We start from the raw sequence: 21,651 nt of genomic DNA, 5'->3' as shown, positions 1-21,651 counted from the left end.
CTGTTTTTTTGTTTGTTTTTCAAGACTGGGTTTCTCTGCTGCTTTGGAGACTGTCCTGGAACTCACTCTGTAGACCAGGCTGGCCTCAAAATCACAGAGTTCCACCTGCCTCTGCCTCCTGAGTGCTGGGATTAAAGGTGTGTGCCACCACAGCCTGGAATTAATGGTCTTTTGATAACCAGCCTCTGGTGAATTGGTTTCAAAAACAAAGAGAAGGACTGGAGAGGTGGTCTGGTGGTTAAGAGCACTTGCTGTTTTTGCAGATGACCCAGATTCCATTCCCAGCCATCCACACAGCAGATCACAACTTCTATAAATCCGGTTTCAAAAGATCTAGTGCCCCCTTCTGGTTTCCTCAAGGCCTGGCACATACATGGTAGACACATGTAAGTACATACACATTGAAGGGTGGGGAGAAGAGCTGAGCTGAGCCATGTGGCACACGTCTTTAACTCCAACACTCAGTAAGCAGAGGCAGGCAGATCTTTGTGAGTTTGAGCCTCTCCTGGTCTACATAGCAAGTCTCAGGCCAGGTATGGTTGGTTATACAGAGATGCCATCTTAAATTTTTTTTAAAAAAAGTTTTAACCTAGAAAAGCTGACAAGGCAGATGTTTACTATCCTCTTTGGATTATTTTGGAGGAAAGATGCAGAGAACAAGGATCAAAAGCAAAAACAGCAGAGTGGGTAATCCACGCCTGTGGTCCCAGCACTCAGGAGGTGGGGGCAGGAGGAGGCCAGCCAAGGATATAGCCTTAACTATAGAGTCAGACACTGTATCAAAACAAACAAATAAATGGAAAACCCTTAGACCTACAGACCAGAAGCAGCAAAGACAGCAGGAAACTCACCCATTAGAGAGAATTTGGTGTCCAAGAGCAAGAAGCTGAAACTCCATTGAACAAAGCACAGGCCTGGGTAAAGCAGGGGAGCAATAACGCTGCTGGATACTGAGACAGAGGGAGGCAAATGAACAGATATGCAAACTAAACCATATTTATCACTTCAAACAGCCAGCAATCAGATGACTAAAAGGAAATCTCAGGTACCTAGGCCTAGTTTCAGCATCCAGGCAAGACAAGAGCTGAGCTGTGCCAGACGCTCGATCATTCAGCGTCACATATGCAGACAAGTGCTGAGCTTCCCATGCACCGGCTCTCACCACACAGTCCAAGGCTGGCCTCGGTCTCACGCTGAGATTACAGGTGTGTGCCATGTGTTCAACGGCTCTCAGAGAAGTCCATGGAACCGGACGCGGGATCTGTATGAGCCCCAGAATGGGCATACATGCATGGCCAGAGTCCTGGCTCAACAAGAGAGCCACAGGCTGTTTTCAACACATCTGAGAGAAGACAGAGATCAACCCTCCCTCCTGAGGGCTGTCCACATTTCCTCCCTTGGGACAAGGGGGACAGCTCAGTGGGTAAAAGTGCTTTCCACGCAAGCCAGACTCCACCGCAGAACTCAGAGTGGAGAAAGAGAAGCAACTCTGCTGTCCTGGAACTCACAGAGATCCACCTGCCTCTGCCTCTCGAGTGCTGGCTGGGACTGAAGGTGTGTGCCACTACACCCAGGCCTGAATTGTAGTTTTTAATAAGGAAAAAGTTTACTTCAAAATGATCATCTGGGATTTAGCAAGAGGGCTCAATAGGTAAGAGGTAGCACTTGTCACACAGACTGACAACCTGAGTTTACTCCCCAGAGCCACAGCAGGAGGGGAGAACCAGCTTCCCAAGCTGATCTCTGTTGTACAGAGCGCAAGCAGTGTTGAAGCATATGCACACCCACATTCACAAGCGCACACATGCATGCACACGCATGCAGATGCCCCAAATAAAAGATAAATCCATTTTTAAGATGACCATCTAGGTTTTTTTTTTTAATAGTGGCGATTTGTTTTTTGTTTTGTTTTGTTTAAGACAAGGTTTTATTTAGCTCAAACTGGCTTCAAACTTACTATGTAGCTAAGGACGACTTTAGCTTGAACTTCACCTTCCAAGTGCTAGGATTACAGGCATACACCACCTCTCCTGTTTCACGTCATACTGGGGATGGAACCCAAGGCTTCACGCATGACAGGCTACCAACTAAGCTACAACCACAGCCCTAATGATCATCTAGTTCTGGAAAACAAAATTATCTGCCTTCAGCATCTTGTGTTTAATCCTTCCCATGCAGAGCCCAGAAAACAACCATTAAGGAATTTTGTACAAAATTCACAAGCAAGATGGGGCAGGATAGCACATGCCTTTAATCCCAGCACTAGGGAGGCAGAGGCAGGTAGATTTCTGAGTTCAAGGCCTGCCTATCCACAGAATGAGTCCCAGGACAGCCACAACTACGTGGTGAGACTCTGTCTTGGGAAGAAAAATTACAATGAGTTAATAATAAACATAATTTTATCATCATAGTCCTCAAGACCTAGCTTCAGATACCTCAGAAACTATCCCTAAGCTCCCACTGACAACGCCCCCCTTCTCTGAATGAGGCGCCCTCTCCGACTCCCAGCCAGGCAGGCAGCTCAGCGCAAATTATAGCCAACTTTGTGCTGCTTTCTAAAATTACAGACAGTGCTCCCTTTTCGCTAATTGTTTCATGTACACAAATGCTTCTTTTTCCCCAAATAAAATACACGAATTACTTAAAAACAAGGCCTGTTTGATTTTGTAATTGTCTATTCTCCAGTGCTGCAGTTAAGCACTCAAGAAGCAGCTGACACACTGGGCTTGCACTGTCTCCCTCCCTGCCAAAGGAGCTGAGCACTGAGTGCTTCCCAACAACACCCCTGTGTACTGAGCTGTGGGCCTGAGCTGCTCCCCACTTGTCCAGCACCCTAGGATGGTCACCTAGCCAGTCACCACCAGTCCACAGCAGCCAAGAGCTCTCTTGCTACTTAATCTGTGTCCATGGCTTGCCCCAAAAGCAAGCCCTCTGTGGGCTCCTCTGCCTGCCACCCTCCTGCCACCATTCCCAAGAGGAAGGAGTTGCTCACACAAGACCATACAACTCGGCTGGTGCCCTCATTTAATCAGGCTGCTGCAAATGGCTGGCCAAAAGCAATAAGAGCATGACTGAGAGACTGTGGGAGTTTAATATAAAAAAATTAATAAAAAAAGGGGGGGAAGGAGAAAGGGTCTACCTTTTAATAGGGCCCTAATTACCCAACTCACAGGATCAGCCCAAATGAGATGGGAGTTTATTTCGGGTTTTTTTTTAATTATTGTTTTTTTTATATATATATAAATTGCTGCTATGTGTTTTCTTTCCTCTGAGCAATTATGCAGTAAGTACGTAAAGAGGAGAAAAAAATATTAATTAAATATAAGGTAATTGTAGCGTTGGCCTGGAGAGAATGAGTGTGAACTCTGGACGATCACAGGCTACCAGGGTTTGAAGACTGCTCAGGGGCTCCCAGGAAAGAAAGAAATAACATAACCAACCAACAGGCAGATGCACTGTGCAGCGGAAGAAGCCACATTCAGAACCCCACACACCACAGGCCTGCGGGGCTCCCCACTCCCAGGAGTTAGCCAATGTAAGACACTCTGGGCTGCCAAAAGCTTTTTCAGTCGTACCCCCAAAAGACGGCCTGTCCTCACTTCTTAGGATGGAGAGCCAAATCAGGAAGTTTCGAACAAGCCCACAGTAGCAGGGATAAAAAGACCACTGTGCTCAGTCTGGACCTGAGTCTGAAGGGTTTGGAAGCAGCGCACAGAGGACACACACCTGGGAGTGTGAAGCATCCTAGGAAGCGGCAGGCAATGCCGAGAGAGTGAAAGAGGTACGCAGAAATGTTGATATGAGAGCCCATAACTGGTGACAAAAGGTGACACGAAAAGTCTCAAAGGTACTTGTGTCCTCTGGGCCTAACTGTACCACAGCCGGATTCATCTCACCCGCTGCCTAGAAAGCCTCAGAACATGCTAGAACCTGGACCTGTTCATACCAGCCCAGGCCTTCACACCATCCCTCCAACTCGGCCAGGAGAAGAGTGAGAAAGCAGGGCGACTGCAATACACGGGCTGCGGAGACAAAGCCTGGCACTGTGCCCTGTGCTCACCAGTCACCACTACTCCGAGAGAGGAACGGCTTGGCAAAGTTAAACCAAAGGCTGGCGCACCCCTAAAACTGATCTGGTTTGTACAGAACCGGTCTGACTACCCAGCCCAGAGGATTTACATCAAGTCCTGAAATGCCAAACAGTGAGAACAGGGCAGGCGGACAGGGACTCTGGCTCAGATCACTAAGCAAAAACACTCTGCAAAGAGAGTGACTTAGCTGAATGTAGTAGCATTCGCCTTCTTAGTCCAGCACTTGTGAGGCTGGCTGTAGCAGAACTGTTGTGAGCCTGAGGCCAGCATAGGCTGCTTAGTGAGTTCAAGGATAGACTGGGTTATAGAGTGTGATCCTCCTTGTTTAAGAAAAGAAAACAGAGAAAAAGAAAAAGCCTTTCAGCACTCAGTAGGCCTCTTTCCTGACAGAGTCCAGGATACCACGGGTGATGCAGCACTCAGTAGGCCTCTTTCCTGTCAGAGCCTAGAATACCACAGGTGATTCAGCACTCAGTAGGCCTCTTTCCTGTCAGAGTCTAGGATATCACGGGTGATGCCGCACTCAGTAGACCTCTTTCCTGTCAGAGTCTAGGATATCACGGGTGATGCCGCACTCAGTAGGCCTCTTTCCTGTCAGAGTCTAGGATACCACAGGTGATGCAGCACTCAGTAGGCCTCTTTCCTGTCAGAGCCTAGAATACCACAGGTGATTCAGCACTCAGTAGGCCTCTTTCCCGTCAAGAGTCTAGGATATCACGGGTGATGCCGCACTCAGTAGGCCTCTTTCCTGTCAGAGTCTAGGATATCACGGGTGATGCCGCACTCAGTAGGCCTCTTTCCTGTCAGAGTCTAGGATATCACGGGTGATGCTGCACTCAGTAGGTCTCCTTCCCGTCAAGAGTCTAGGATATCACGGGTGATGCCGCACTCAGTAGGCCTCTTTCCTGTCAGAGTCTAGGATATCACGGGTGATGCCGCACTCAGTAGACCTCTTTCCTGTCAGAGTCTAGGATATCACGGGTGATGCCGCACTCAGTAGGCCTCTTTCCTGTCAGAGTCTAGGATATCATGGGTGATGCTGCACTCAGTAGGTCTCCTTCCCGTCAAGAGTCTAGGATATCACGGGTGATGCCGCACTCAGTAGGCCTCTTTCCTGTCAGAGTCTAGGATATCACGGGTGATGCTGCACTCAGTAGGCCTCTTTCCTGTCAGAGTCTAGGATAACACGGGTGATGCCTATCACAAGCAACCACTGACCAGACCCCTTCCTCTTCACTGAGAAACAGAGCGGCTGTTTCAGTCTCTGACGATCGGAAACTGGCACACAGCAACCTCAGGTGTCACTCTAGTTCTGCCATCAGCAGCAAGCAAAGTGCTGCAGGGCTCCAGTGCTCTCAGTTCCAGAAAAAGACAAAGAGACTTTGCTAATTCCTTCCACTAAACACAAGTCAGAGGCCAGAGTCAGGGACATGGCATCTCTGGGGAACATGTACTGGGATGTTGCTGGGAGGGGTCGGGTTCATCAGGCTCCCATACACTCACACAGCGTTCGTACTTACCAGTGGCTCTCGGGGCACCACCTTTTCACTTCCTGGAGAAGAGTTTGGCTGCAGAGAAAAACAGAAACAAAACTATGATCACAGTGCCACCCAATGGACAGCAGAAAAACAAAGGTGTGCTGCTTCCAAGCACTGCACCCAAGTCTTTCTCTGTTCTTCATGGGCTGCTGTATGACAAAATTTGCCAGGAAATGCAGAGACTGTGGGTTCGCTGTCATAGCTCCTCACAACCAGGGCTTGCTTTTGCCCAGGAGGACTTTAGGATCAGATATAAGCAAGCAGACCGGGCCATGACAAAATAAAGACCAGAGAAAGGCCTAATGGGGAACCTACTAACATTTCTTCTTACCACCTTCCCAGCTAGAGAGAACGACAGAGCAGCAAGAACATGCAGAACCAAAGGCAGCCACAGGGGGGCATCAGCTACCCATACCACGGGTTTTTCTCTACCTGGAGCCAGGTGCTACTTTCCTTGGTTTGTTTTGTGTCTGTGTTAGGGTCTCCAAGTAACCAAAGCTGACTTCAAACTCACTGTGTAACTGAGCGCAACTCTGAACTCCTGGTCCTCTTGCCTCAACCTCCCAAGTGCTGGGATCAAAGGGACATCCCACAAACATACCACCATGAGCCACAACGCTGGTTCAGGACTGCCCATCACAATGAACCCACACTAGGGTTAAGTCTTTCATGGAAATAATCTAGTGACCGTCTGAGAGAGAAATCCATGAGCAAGCACTGTGACCAGATGGCCAGGCTCCCATCTATTCCCACAGCCTTTCTCTCACACCTTCAACCTGTTACTGCACTGACCAAAATTCAGAGTAGGGGTGAGGCAAGACACAAACCTCCGGAAGGGTATGACTAGCAGCCTGTCTGAGCAAGCTGCGGCCAGTTTACTGTTCCTGATGTTAGAGTCAATTGCCAATTTTCTACAGATAATGTCCAGACAAGTGAGCTAATGCGAGTGTCCCAGGAGCTGGTCTCCAAACCCTCCCAGCTAATCAGACGGTCTGTTCCAGGTCTCCTATGAACAGGGCAGAGGCTGGGAGAGCAAAGAGTCCTAACGACTGTCACTTCACAGCTGTCTGCCACCACACAGAAGGCACCTGACACAGTGCCGAGGCCTCTGCTGGACGAAGGCTCTGATCCCTCTCTCCATCCAGAGTCCTATCCTAAGAGCTCTACCATCCCAAGACCAGAAGTGCAGGCAGCGTGTAACTAACTGGAGGTAAATCCTCAGACCTGAGTGACCTTTCTCTTCCCCCTGCCATCTTCCCAGGCTCCCAGGCACCAAAAGCTCACACTAGATCTCTGAGTCAGAGATCCCTGACCTCCTTCCTGCTCCCCTTAGACCTTCAAGACAGACTGCCCTGACTCCACCATGGACCCCCCTCCTCCAGCATTGCTGGACTGCCTTCCTCAAGCGCTCCCCTCCCTAAAGGTCCCCTCTCTCCTCCTGCCAGTCCTCCTTTCTAAACAGCCATGGAGTCAACCCTCGACTTCTATTTCTTTCTCCTGCCATCACTTTGGTCCAAGCTTCCAGAATCCTCTGCCTGGACCACTGTAAATGCTTTCTAATCAGCTTACCTGGAGTCGTGCTGGCTCTCTTCCAACTCACTTTCCACAACACAAAAAGCAAACCATTATAAAGGAAAACTCAATCAGCCCCCTTACTTACTCACTCATCCACTCCCATAAGCAACATCATCAATAGCTTCTCACTGCTCTCAGAAGACAAGAAAAAACCCCTTGGTGCAGTCTTGGAAGCCTCACATCTTTCCTAACCACATCTCAGGTCTCACGTGGTGCCAAACTCAAGCTCTGTCCACAACAGCCATGGCTTGTGCTTTCTTTTCTTTTCCTTTTTTTTTTTTTTTTTTTTTTGGTTTTTCGAGACAGGGTTTCTCTGTGGTTTTGGAGCCTGTCCTGGAACTAGCTCTTGTAGACCAGGCTGGTCTCGAACTCACAGAGATCCGCCTGCCTCTGCCTCCCAAGTGCTGGGATTAAAGGCGTGCGCCACCACCGCCCGGCTTTATGCTTTCTTTCAAGGGACTTTGCACACGTTGTGCCTTCCTCTCCTCCCAGACACGTGAACCCCCTGCAGAGCCAGCTACGGCACTTCCTCGGGATCAATTCTTTCTAAGGCATCCTTGATCAGGTCAGTTTTCCCCGTTACACGCTCATATGGCACCAAGAAAAGAAGCTGAGGGGCTGGAGAGATGGCTCAGTGGTTAAGAATGTTGACTGTTCTTGCAGAAGACCAGGATTTAGTTCCCAGCATCCACATGGCATCTCACAACTACCTGTGAAATTGGATCCACTTTCAGGGGATCCAATGTCCTCTTCTGCCTTCCAAAGGCACCATAGACACATGTAGTACACAGGCATATATACGGGCATATACTCATACACAGATAAATAAATAAACAAAACGTTTAATCTTTTTTATTTTTGAGACAGGGTTTGTCTTGTGTAGCCAATAGCCCCTGGCTGTCCTGGAAGAAGTTCTGTAGACCAGGCTGGCCTCAAACTACCTGCCTTTGCATGGGATTGCACCACCAAGCCTGACTTAAAACTTTTTTAAACAAAGAAACTGAATGTGGTGGCCAAGTTTGTAATCCCAGCACTCAGGAGGCTAAAGCAGAAGCTCATCAATTAGAGGCCAACTTCTAAGTCAATACAGCATGAGACCCTGTCTCAAAAAGAAAAAGTGGGGGGGGGGGGGAGAGGAAAGGGGGAGGAGTCAAGAAAAGGGGCAGGGAAGACAAGGGACAGGGGAGGGGAGGGAAGGGGAGGAGCAGAGAGGGGAGGAGAAGGAGAGCAAAGGGACCAGGGTGAAGTTCACTGTGAAGTTCAGGCCCTAAGGTCAATTCTCAATAAACAAACAGAACAGTTGCTCTCAGTCACTAGCTCACAGTGGATCACACATGCAAGCTCATCCTCCTCCTGAATGCTTCCTTCAGTGAAACTGGCAGATAGTAACGCTGAGTGCTAACATTCATTTAGCTTTCTTCACTTAATTCTCACACTAGCTGTACAGAATTATTGCTGAGGAAGAAAGGAAAGCAAAGGAGGCCACATAACTCAGCAAGCAGTAGTATCATAGGGATTTGCACATGCCTAACTAAATGAAATGATCAAATTGTTTCAATCATATTTCATTAAGCAGCAGCCTTAATTTAATGCTACCCCATAAGTAATAATGTAGCCTATTTGACCAGACAAAACAAACACCAGTGATGTGGTTCAGCAAATAAAGGCATTTGCCACCACATCTGAAGACCTGAGTTCAATCCCCAGAACCCACACAATAGAAAGAACCAACTCCCACAAGTTACCCTCTAACCTCTGCATGCAAGTGCATGGGAGCTCAGGCACATGCACACACACACACATACATAAAAGTTTAAAATGAACACAAACATCTTTAGTATTTAAGCCGTCTCTCTCTCCCTCTCGGCGGTTTCTCTGTGTAGTCCTGACTGTCTTGGAACTCACTCTGTAGACCAGGGTGGTTCGAACTCACAGAGGTCTACCTACCTATCTCTGTCTCCAGGTGCTGGGATTAAAGGCGTTTGCCACCACCACCTGCCCTCCCCACCTGCCTTCTTTACTTAAATAATTAAAACAAAGGAACTACTTGGTATATACAAGCCCAAAGGAAGCAAGCACCAACCAGGGCTGTATCTTTCCCCAGAACCAAATACGAATGTGACCCTTACTTTAATGTTGCGGACCCCAGTATCTGCTATGGAACAGTGTCACTCCCAAAGGACATTCAGACACATGTGAAGGCCCTTCTGTCTCCAGCGCTCCACTGGTATTTAAGGACAAGCAGCCAGTACAAAACTATTCTACCCCAAATACCCTCTGAACCCTTGGAATCCTGACCACTCTCACCTCTTCACACAGGCAGGCAGGCAGGCAGCCTCCCATCTTAACTCCCACGCCAGGTAGCACTTGGAAGATGAGCAAAGAGCAGAGCAGTTCACAGCCTGCCCAAACTGGACCGACCCAGCCTAGTCCCGTCTTTGCAAAATGTTTTTTAATACCTGCCCCTAGATCTACCACTTTCAGTGATAGTTAGCCTGAAAAAAGATCCCTGTACACTAAATTCTAACTTGACTCTGGAACTCTTCAAAATATCCAGTTTTAAACAAAAGAGAGAGAAGGCTTATAACCCACCGACTGAGGTCTACAGCAGAGGTTTAAGAAGGAGGTTCTTGTGAACCCAACTCAGGACCCTTAGAGGTCAGAATAGGGATATTGGGATGGGAAGAAAGCAAAGGATTAAGAGGGCTTTAAAAAAAATACGAAGTTGGGGTCAGTGAGATGGCAGAGTAAAAACACTTGCCATCATGCCTGAAGACGCAGGTAAAGGTGCTTAATGACAAGCCTGGAGACCTGAGACCCACAGACCCACGAGGTGGAGGGAGAAAATAAACTCAAACAAGTGTACACACGTACAGCCCCCCCCACACACACACATACACACAAACACTATTTCAAAACAGCTGGGTAGCCAGGCAGTGGTGGTGCACACCTTTAATCCCAGCACTCAGGGGGCAGAGGCAGGGAATCTTTGTGAGTTCAAGGCCAGCCTGGTCTACAGAGCAAATTCCAGGACAGGCTCCAAAGCTACAGAGAAACCCTGTCTCGAAAAAGCAAAAATAAAATAAAATAAAATAGCTAGGTATAGCTGGACAGTGGTGGCACACACCTTTAATCCCAGGACTTGGGAGGCAGAGGCGGGCAGTTTGAGGCCAGGCTGGTCTACAGAGCAAGTTCCAGGACAGCCAGTACTACACACAGAAACCCCGTCTGGGTGGGTGGGGGAGATAGTTGGGTGTAGCACATACTTTAATCCCAGTACGCAAGAGGCAAAGGTAAGTAAGCATAGTCTATGAATTTGAGGTCAGCCTGATCTACATAGCCAGTTCTATACTAGCAAGGACTACATAATAAGACCCTGTCTCCAAATTGATTCATTAACTAATAATTAAAAGTTAAGTAAGCAGGATATGATGATCTATGTATAATCAATCCCAGCACCTGAAAGGTGGGGGCAGAGGATCAGGGGTTCAAGGCCAGCCTCAGCTGCATATTGAATTTGAGGCCAGTCTGGGCTACATAAGACCATGTTTCAATAAGCAAAAGTTAGGGGCCTGGGGAGATGGCTAGGTCAGTAACATGTTTGATGCTCAAGTCTGAGGCCCTGAGTTTCATCCCCTGAACTCAAGTAAAAGACTTGGCTGTGGTGGTGTAGGTTTATAATCCTAGTGCTGGGGAGGTGGGGGCAGGAGAATTCAATCCTGTCTACTAGGACTAGCCTAACCTAGTGGGAGACCTGATCTCAAAAAAAAAAAAAAATCAAGATGGCCGTTCTCCTGAACAGTAACACCCATGGTGGATCTCTGGCCTCTGCATGCACACATCTATATGCAGACATGAGCGTGAGCATGTGTGCACACGCATGCGCGCGCACACACAAATATTTTAAGTAAAAAAAAAATAAAAATAAAAAGAGCTGCCGGGAAGTAGTGGCGCACACCTTTAATCCCAGCACTCAGGAGGCAGAGGCAGGCGGATCTCTGTGAGTTTGAGGCCAGCCTGGTCTACAAGAGTTAGTTTCAGGACAGGCTCCAAAGCTACAAAGAAATCCTGTCTCAAAAAAACCACAAAGAAAATTTAATAAATAAATAAATAAATAAATAAATAAATAAATAAATAAAAGAGCACAGTGGATGAGAGAGAAGCTGTAGTACGACAGAGACAAAGGTGTGCCCTCACCCCTGCTGTGGAGGGCTGACCTTCCCCTTCTGGGAAGCTTGCCAAGTGCTCACCTCACTGCACAGCAAAGGCCAACCGCAAAGGGTTCATGAACTTGAGCAGTCTGTGAGTGTAAGTCAGCGTCACACTGCACACGTACTAAGCCGTCCATACAAACAGCTCTTTGCCGAGAAAGAAGAGCCAATCCACAAACTCTCTTGAGGCAGTGTGGCATATGGAAAGGGCTTGTGCAAACTTGGGCACTAACAGCTGAGTGACTGGGCAGGCTGCTCAGCCAAGCTGAGCCTCAGTTGCCTCGCCGTGGGAATGATTCTGCAACATCTACTCAAGAGGAGGAGACAAACGGTCCTATCAGGCCAACCCTTCGCTCTCCACTTCCAGCTGTGATGGAGCACCAGGGAGACTCGGGTTTAGTCTCCCACCAAATGGGATGCTTGCAGATATATGCTCCTACGACAGATACAGAACAACACCAAGGGTCTGTGCCCTGACACCATCCTGGCTTCCCGCCATGGGGCACACTCCAGACAGAGAAGAGGAAGCCCAGCACAGCATGGCAGTCGGTGTGCTGAGGAGTCAGAGACCAGATTTCAGGGAGGCCAAGACAGACAGAAGCGGCAGGGCGAGTTCCAAAGAAAGCATTGCAGAAAGTTCCAGAAATCTACATGGAGTTTCCTTTGAAACTTTGTTCATCACTACAATCTGTGCACACACATGGTGAAAGTCCACCACGAAGGTGGAAAAAAAAAAGGTGAGACAGGAGCTATGAGAGCTCTCAGGTGCTCACAGGGCTCTGGACCCCAAGTTGTCACAATACACTGCCCTGCTTACTCAGGGAATTCCATAGACACCTGAAAAATCTTCATCCAGGGGCAGGGATGCTGTCAAGCTATTCCCAGAGCAAAAGCTACTCTAACAAACCTTAAAAAAAGGATTTGAGGGCCGGGCGGTGGTGGCGCATGCCTTTAATCCCAGCACTTGGGAGGCAGAGGCAGGTGAATCTCTGTGAGTTCGAGACCAGCCTGGTCTACAAGAGCTAGTTCTAGGACAGGCTCCAAAGCCACAGAGAAACCCTGTCTCGAAAAACCAAAAAAAAAAAAAAAAAAGGATTTGAGGGGCCAGGGCAATGTCTCGGTGGTTAAGAGCACATGTACAATCACGCTGTAATAAGCCAGGTGCACAAAGACTTATAACCCCAGCTCTGAGGGGACAGAGACAGACAGAAGGATCACTGGTTGTTGCTGCTTTCCAGCACAGGGTTAGGAGACACCGGGCTTCAAAAGACTAGGCAGAGCAATTGAAGAGGGCATCTGATACCCTCTTCTGGGCTTGATTCTAGCACACAGATCCACTTCGGCAAAGAAAGAGACAAAGAGGAAGAAGAGGAGGAGAGCAGGACTTGAAAGAATCACAACCTCCCCTTCAGAACAAAGCCCAACATTCTTTAATGACCAAAATTTCCAGCCCAGTGTGTCCACACATGTAATACTACCATTCAAGGAGCCGATAGACAGATCCTGAGTTCAAGGCCAGCCTAAGCTACATAGCAAGACCCTGTTTCAAACAAATAAGCAAAAACCCCACCAAAGACGAAAACTGAAGTTCAGCGGGAAAGGATGCTTGCTACCAACCCTGACAACCTGAGCTCAATTACCAGACCACAGGGCAGAAGGAGAGAACCAACTCCTGCAAGTCCTCTTACCTCCACACACACAAACACATACACACATACACACACTAAATAAATTCATAGTAATTTGCTTTTTAAAAATATACAAAATTGCTAGATGGTAGTGGTGCACACCAATTCCAGCACTCGGGAGGCAGAGGCAGGCAGATCTCTGTGAGTTTGAGACCAGCCTGGTCTACAGAGTGAGTTCCAGGATAGCCAAGGCTACACCGAGAAACCTGTTTTAAAAAAAGAAAGAGGTTCAGTGGTTAAGAGCACTGACTGTTCTTCCAGAGGTTGAGTTCAATGCCCAACAACCACATGGTGGCTCAAAACCACCTTTAATGAGATCTGGTGCCCTCTTCTGGCACGCAGGGACACATGCAGGCAGAAAAAACATTGTATAGATAATAAATAAATCTTTTTAAAAAAGAAAGGGGGAAGAGAGGGAGGATGGACAGACAGCAACTACAAGAAAAAGAAAGTATACTTAAAAACAGGGAAAAAAACTAAACAAAATGAAGAACTAAAAAAAAACAATGAAGAAAAATGAGTCTCAATGATCAGTTAGAACTGTGGTCTATCAAATATCATAACACATATTTTATTATAGAACAACAAAAATAGTGAGGCAGGAAAAAAAAAGTGAAGAAATAATGGCTGAAAATTTTCCAAGTATAAACAAAGCCATAAGCACAGAGAGCAAGTTCCAGGACGAATCTGACAAGTGCCAAGCAGAGCACACACAAAGCACTTAAGGAAATCAGAGCTCACAACACATGAAGAAAAAAATCTTACAAGAAATCTGAGAAAGCCAGGCGGTGGTGGCGCACACCTTTAATCCCAGCACTCTGGAGGCAGAGGCAGGCGGATCTCTGTGAGTTCGAGGCCAGCCTGGTCTACAGAGCTAGTTCCAGGACAGGAACCAAAAGCTACGGAGAAACCCTGTCTCGAAAATCAAAAAAAAGAAAGAAAGAAAAAAAGAAAGAAAGAAAGAAAGAAAGGAAGGAAGGAAGAAAGAAAGAAAGAAAGAAAGAAAGAAAGAAAGAAAGAAAGAAAGAAAGAAAGAAAGAAAGAAAGAAAGAAATCTGAGAAAAAGAACATTGTCCAAGACCACCCAGGATCAGCCATGACTGGAGGGAGACTTCAGAAGAGATCCGAGCTACAACATAACAGAATGTAGCTGTCAATCACCCCCAACAGGGCTGCCAAGGTAAAACTCCACCTGATGAAGCTGTCTTTCACAAACAGATACAACTGAAAGGGAAGGAGTTGGGGAGGGAGGAATGAATTTGTCAACAGAAGCGTCAAGACATTAGTTTTCAGCCGGGTAGCTCTGGTATATTAGTGATCACAGGTATTCAAAGCTGAGGCAGGAGAATCACAAGCTCAAGGACTGTCTAGGGGAAAGTGAGAAAGACCTATCTCATAATAAAAAGTAAAGAATTAGGGGCTGGACAGGTGGCTCAGAGGTTAAGAGCACTGACTGCTCTTCTGGAGGTCCTGAGTTCAATTCCCAGCAACCACACAGTGGCTCACAACCATCTGTAATGAGATCTGGTGCCCTTTTCTGGCCTGCAGGCATGGAGGCTGAACACTGTGTACATAATAAATAAATAAATCTTTTTTTTTTTTCAGGTCATGCACTGCTGGTCAAACTGAGGATCAAGACAGGCGTGGGTTTAAGGAGACAGAGACCCAGCTGGGCTCTCGGCCACAGCACACAGCAGCCATGGAATCCTGGGAGGAAAAGGCTGTCACACCAACCACTGGTAGCACATGGGTCTCAACTGCAACGTTCCATGAAGTCCACAGGGTGGAAAATGGGGCCATCTGGAGGGACAGCTGCATGCTGAGGAGACATGACCGAGTGTGCTCTGACCCTGAGCACCCTGAGCAGGCTGGGGGGAGGCCTGGGCTGTTGTAGACACAAGGGTCCCCATCAAGATGCTCAGTCCTGGCAGTGGCCGCTGGCCCCTCAGCCCACCCCTCCATGTTCAGGCTCCCTCGTGCCAGGCGGGAGTGGCAGATACGCTGAAAATGTTCCCAGTTCCTTTACTTTAATGACTTTCCTCATTTCTGAGCTGTCCGGGACTGGCCAAGTTCAAGTCAGGTGTCCAGGGAGGGCCCGAGCCCAAGCTGCCGTGTGTGGCCAGCTGTGGAGAGTCTGTCCCATGGAACTAAGGGCTGGACAGGCTGATGCAGGAAAGGCAAAGGTCACAAAGTGAGGTTCACAGCACAGGCCACAGCACGTGGACTTAGGTGAGGGCGTCGGCAGCAGTGCGAGCTCCAACACTGCTTTTGTCGTTTCGTTTCCAGCTTAAGATTCCAAGTGTTTTCTTCAAGGAAAAAAAAAGGACAGGAGCAGACCTTTCAAGTTGTAAAAGACATTTCAACAAAAGCAGATGCCAGGGCTGCAGACACAGTGCCTGGGCCCCAAGAACCTAGAGTCCAGGAAGGCTGCTCAGGGGACCCAGGAGGCAGATGATGACAGGTGCTCTGAGGCCTAAGAGGAAGCCGCCCCACACCAGGCAGGCAGCACCCACTCAAGTCCTGCCTGAGCTACTGTCTTTACACTGAGGTCAAATGAGGAGGATCAGAAAGGGTAAAGTGCAAACACAGCAGTCCCAGCAGAGCTGGGACCTAGGTGCAGCAAGGCGCCTAATAAATAAATCTTAAAAAAAAAAGAATTAATAGTAACTTTAAAAGAGCTCCAAAAAAAAAAAAAAAGAAAAAAAAGAAAAAAAAAAGAAAAATAAATAAATAAATAAAAGAGCTGGGAAGCCGGGCGGTGGTGGCGCACGCCTTTAATCCCAGCACTCGGGAGGCAGAGGCAGGCGGATCTCTGTGAGTTCGAGACCAGCCTGGTCTACAATAGCTAGTTCCAGGACAGACTCCAAAACCACAGAGAAACCCTGTCTCAAAAAACCAAAAAAAAAAAAAAAGAGCTGGGAAAATAGCTCAGGGGTACAGAGCCTGCCTAGGTTCAGTCTCCAGCACAAAAGAGAGAGAGAGAGAGAGAAAGATAAGAAAAGAAGGAAAGGAGAAAGAGGGAGGCAGAGAGGGAAGGAAGGAGAGAATGAATGAATGAATGAATGAATGAATGAATGAATGAAATGAATGAATATAGTAAAGACTGTATTTCAAACAGGTCGGGCATGGTAATACACACCCTTGATCCCAGAACTCGTAGGCAGAGGCAGGCAGATGTGAGTTCCAGGCCAGACAGGGAGACATAGAGAGACCCTGACAAAACAAACAAAACTAAACTAAAGATAAACGCTCTTGTGCTTTCATCTCACAAAATGTCTGATAAAGCTGAGCAAGGAGACAAGCAGGCGGATGCCTTTCTCCAGCAGGTTAAAAAGAGTAAGTTTGAGGCCGCTGAGGCCAGAAAAGGAAACCCAACCCAGCAGGCAAAGCCCGACTCTCCTCAGAACTGGCACGTGTTCCAAAAGGCCATGCATGAGAGGTGGCCCTTAGCCATTAAATACGTGATGGAAAAGAAAGATTCTTACTATTGTCAGCAAATCAGTTGGTCACGCCAAGAATGGTGGTACCCACAAGGGAGCTTCACAAAGATGCCCAAACACTGTCCTACTCAAGAGGGACCTTGAGCATTGCTGAACACGGAGTAGGGTGGGTAATCCTTGCAATCAGCAATCACCAAGTGAGAAACTGAGCGAGGGACCTGTCTGGTCATCGTCATGGGGCCATGAGGGAAGAAAGGGGGTTTCCTTTACAGCCAGGCAGCAGCTGACTTGCTAGAACATCTTCCCGTGGGTAAGTTCTGCACAGCACACACCCAATGTCCATCATCACCACCTCCATAAACATACAGTCTGGCACCATGAAACTCTTCCCAGACACTATATTGATATTTCCAGAAGAGCTGGAGTTGGAGAGGTGGCTCAGTGGTTAAGAGCACTTGTGGCTCTTGCTGAGGAACTGGCTTTGGTTCCTAGTACCTACATGGTGGCCCACAAAGACCTGTAACTCCAGTCCCAGGGGACCTGTTGCCTTCCTTGAGCCTCCACGTGCTTCAGAACACACATGCTACACATGCACACATGCAGACTCAGATATGAAAAAATGTAATTTTTAAAAAGAAAAAGTCATGAAAGTTAGAACATGGGACTGGAGAGATGGCTCAGTGGTTAAGAGCACTGACTGCTCTTTCCAGAGGTCCCAAGTTCAACCCCAGCATTCATATGGCAGCTTACAACTGTCTGTAACTCCAAGATAACACCCTCACACAGACATACACACAGGCAAAACACTAATACACACAAAATAAAAGTAAATTTTAAAAAAATAAGTCAGACCCTTGGGAAGATGCGATCTTCCACATGCAGAGAATACAAGGCTACAGAGCAGCGGAGGTCATCAGAAAGGCACAGGAGTCGAGGCTAGTCCTCAGCTCCAACGGTACAACTCATCTCCATTTTAACAATAAAATTTACCCTTACCAAGTAGCATTCCAAATTTCCCATCAAGAACTTAAATAAAGGGGCTGGAGAGATGGCTCAGCGGTTAAGAGCATTGCCTGCTCTTCCAAAGGTCCTGAGTTCAATTCCCAGCACCACATGGTGGCTCACAACTATCTGTAATGAGGTCTGGTGCCCTCTTCTGGACTTCAGGCATACACGCAGAAAGAATATTGTATACATAATAAATAAATAAATATTTAAAAAAAAAAAGAACTTAAATAAAGTGATACCTTTAAAAGGAGGAAGAAGAGCCGGGCGATGGTGGCGCACGCCTTTAATCCCAGCACTCGGGAGGCAGAGGCAGGCGGATCTCTGTGAGTTCGAGACCAGCCTGGTCTACAGAGCTAGTTCCAGGACAGGCTCCAAAGCCACAGAGAAACCCTGTCTCGAAAAACCAAAAAAAAAAAAAAAAAAAAAAAGGAGGAAGAAGGGGGAAAGAAATAGCCAGCCAGATGCTGTCCTACATGCGTTAACCCAGGCATCAGTCAGAAGATGGAGGCAGGAAGATCGAGAGATGGAAGTAGACACACACATACCATACACAGGGGTGGATGGGTTACAACAGGCACACACCAAAAGGGGTGTGGGGGGTATTCAGTGAGATGGTTCAGGGGACAAAGGCAACCGCCACCAAATCTGAAGACCTAAGTCTGATCCCACAGGACATACACGGTGGAAGGTAAGAGCCATTACTATACTGCAAGTTGTTCTCTGGCCGTCACATGCATGTAGATACACACACACACACTGATAAATAAATGTTTTTTTAAAAAACTAAAATGAAAATATTGTGAAGGGGCAGGAGAGGAGCACACAGGCATGCAGCTCTGGCGTGTGGGTATACATGGAGAGAGACTGTTGTATACATAATAAATAAAAATTGTTTAAAAAAGAAAAACAAAATATACTGAATGAATGAATTAACAAAGTAAAATCAATTCAAAGAACAAAGGAAGAAACCAAAAATAGCAGATGCCAAAAACAGCAAACGACATCATTGTCGTGGAATATTATTTTAAGATGTGTGGTATTTGTTTATGCTGTGGAACATTTGTTTTAATGATGCAAAGATGTGTTGCATTCTTTTATGTTACATTTGTTTAACTCTGTGAAGGTGTGTTACTTTGCCTGTCTAAAACATCTGATTGGTCTAAGAAGGAGCTGAACAGCCAACAGCAAGGCAAGAGAAAGGATAGGTGGGGCTGCTAGGCAGAGAGAAAAACACCGAAGGAGAAAAAGAGGGATTGGGAAGCAAGAAAGATCAAGGAACGAGAAAAAAAAAGGAGGACATGGGGGACAGCCACCCAGCCACACAGCCAGCCACGGAGTAAGAAGAAAAGGAAGGTATATAGGATAGAGAAAGATAAAAGCCCAAAGGCAAAAGGCAGAGAGGATAATTTAAATTAAGAAAAGCTGGGGGAAGCCGGGTGGTGGTGGCGCACGCCTTTAATCCCAGCACTCGGGAGGCAGAGGCAGGCGGATCTCTGTGAGTTCGAGACCAGCCTGGTCTACAAGAGCTAGTTCCAGGACAGGCTCCAAAACCACAGAGAAACCCTGTCACGAAAAACCAAAAAAAAAAAAAAAAAAAAAAAAAAAAAAGCTGGGGGGGGGGGGCTGGAGAGATGGCTCAGTGGTTAAGAGCACTGACTACTTCTCCAGAGGACCTGGGTTCAATCCTAGCACCCACATGGCAGCTCACAATTGTCTGTAACTCCAGCTCCAGTGACCCCGATACCCATGATAAAAGACCAATGCACATAAAACAGAAAACAAAAGAAAAGCTGGCTAGAAATAAGCCAAGCTAAGGACAGGCATCCATAAGTAATAATAAGACTTAACGGGTGTTTATTTGGGAGCTGGGTGATGGGCCCCCAGAAGAGAAAAGAGTAAAAAACAACCAACATCATCACATCATTCAAAACTTACATACTTTTTTTTTTTTTTTTTTTGGTTTTTCGTGACAGGGTTTCTCTGTGGCTTTGGAGCCTGTCCTGGAACTAGCTCTTGTAGACCAGGCTGGTCTCGAACTCACAGAGATCCACCTGCCTCTGCCTCCCAAGTGCTGGGATTAAAGGTGTGCGCCACCACCGCCCGGCCCTTACATACTTTTTAAAAAGATTTTTATTTATGATTTTTTAGATTTATGTTTTATTTTATATGAATAAGTGTTTCACCTACATGTATGTATGTGCATCACATGGGTGCCGGGTGCCCAGTGAGGTCAGAAGAGGAGGCCGGATCCCCTGGAATTGCAGTAACAGATGGTTATGAGCTTCCATGTGTACTGGGAACCAAAGCCAGATCTTCTGCAAGAACAACCAGTGTTCTTAACTTCTGAGTCATCTCTCCAGCCCCACAATTTGCTTTTGAAATTTTCTTTAATTTTTATGTGTATGAATGTTTTGCCAATATCTGTGCACACCATCTGCAATGGCTGCAGAGGTCCAGAAAGTGTTGGAACCCCTGAAACTGGAGTTTTAAACAGCTGTAAACCACCATGGGTGTGCTGGAAACCAAACCTGGGTCCTCTAAAAGGGCAGCAAGCGCCCGTAAGCACTCAGCTTCTCTCCAACCACAAAACACATCATTATTTTTAACCTTTATCTATTTTTTTTTTTTTTTTTTTTTTTTTTTTTTGGTTTTTCAAGACAGGGTTTCTCTGTGGTTTTGAGCCTGTCCTGGAACTAGCTCTTGTAGACCAGGCTGGTCTCGAACTCACAGAGATCCGCCTGCCTCTGCCTTCCGAGTGCTGGGATTAAAGGCGTTAGCCACCACCGCCCGGCTACCTTTATCTATTTATAAATGAGTTATGTGCTCCTACGCATGGAGGATCCCGAAGCAGAAGGAAGCCACAGATCAACTGGAGTTACAAACAGCGGGGAGCCACCATGTGGGTTCTGCGGGTTCTGTGAAATCCAGGTCCTCTGGAAGAGCAACAAATGCTCCAGCCCCACACACAATATTTTGGGAACAAAATACAAAGACAAGAAGTAGTGGGTTGGCCGGGCAGTGGTGGCACACGCCTTTAATCCCAGCACTCAGGAAGCAGAAGCAGGCAGATCTCTGTGACTTCGAGGCCAGCATGGTCTACAAGAACTAGTTCCAGGACAGGAACCAAAAGCTACGGAGAAACCCTGTCTCGAAAATCAAAAAAAAAAAAGAAGTAGTGGGTCTGCCTGTGGCCCTAGCTACTCAAGCTGCTAAGGCATGACAGCTTGAGGCCAGGAGTTTGAGGTCAGCCCCAGCAATGAAGCAAGACCACATCTCTCAGAAAACAAGGCATCCTGGTGTGGTGGCACAGAACACCTATAATCCCAGCACTCCGGAGGCAGAGGCAGGATTGCTAAAAGTTCAAGGTCATCCTGGTCTACTAGCAAGTTTCAGGTAACCTGGCCTATTCAGTAAGACTCTTATCTCATAAATAAATAAATAAATAAATAAATAAATAAATAAATAAATAAATAAATAAATGGAATAACCCAGCCGGCCAGACATAATGGCATACAGAATGAATGAATAAATGAATGAATGAATGAATAAATAAATAAATAAATAACCCAACCGGCCAGACGTAATGGCATACACCTTTAATTCCAGCATTCTCTGGGAGGCAAAGGCAGGTGGATCTCTGTGAGTGTGAGGCCAGTCTTATCTACATAGTAAATTCCAGGAGAGCCAAAGCTAGGGTAGAGAGACTTTGTCTAAATATATATATATATATTTAAATAATAAGGAACCAGCTGGGCCCAGCACTTGGGAGGCAGGACGGGCGGATATCTATGAGTTCGAAGCCAGCCTGGTCTACAAAACAAGTTCCAGGACAGGCTCCAAAGCTACAGAGAAACCCTGTCTCGAAGATAGATAGATGGATGGATGAATGGATGGACGGACGGACGGACGGACAGACGAAGGGACGGAAAACTCAGCAAGCTAAAAAATAAAATGAGTTTCCTCATCTTGATAAAGGGCACCTCAACAAAAACCCTACAGCTAAACACCTGAGTGTGGAAGACTATATACAAATATACAATCCCCCCAGATCAGTGACAGGAAAGAATGTTCAGACTCACTATCCCTTTGAGCATCATCTT

The 21,651-nt window shown here is 47.0% G+C and overlaps 1 protein-coding gene across 1 annotated transcript in view; it reads right to left on the bottom strand.

Annotated features, from left to right (window-relative positions):
• Nucleotides 1–21,651, bottom strand: part of Pex14 (peroxisomal biogenesis factor 14) — a 148,873-nt gene that overhangs the window by 117,272 nt on the left and 9,950 nt on the right. Inside the window, exon 2 of the mRNA XM_057783457.1 lies at nucleotides 5,612–5,659. Coding sequence (XP_057639440.1) covers nucleotides 5,612–5,659 — 48 coding nt within the window. The remainder of the gene's footprint in view (nucleotides 1–5,611; nucleotides 5,660–21,651) is intronic.

This window comes from Chionomys nivalis, chromosome 11 (genome assembly GCF_950005125.1).
Source record: "Chionomys nivalis chromosome 11, mChiNiv1.1, whole genome shotgun sequence".
NCBI classification, from domain to species: Eukaryota; Metazoa; Chordata; class Mammalia; order Rodentia; family Cricetidae; genus Chionomys; species Chionomys nivalis.
This window is presented reverse-complemented; position numbering and strand designations above follow the sequence as displayed.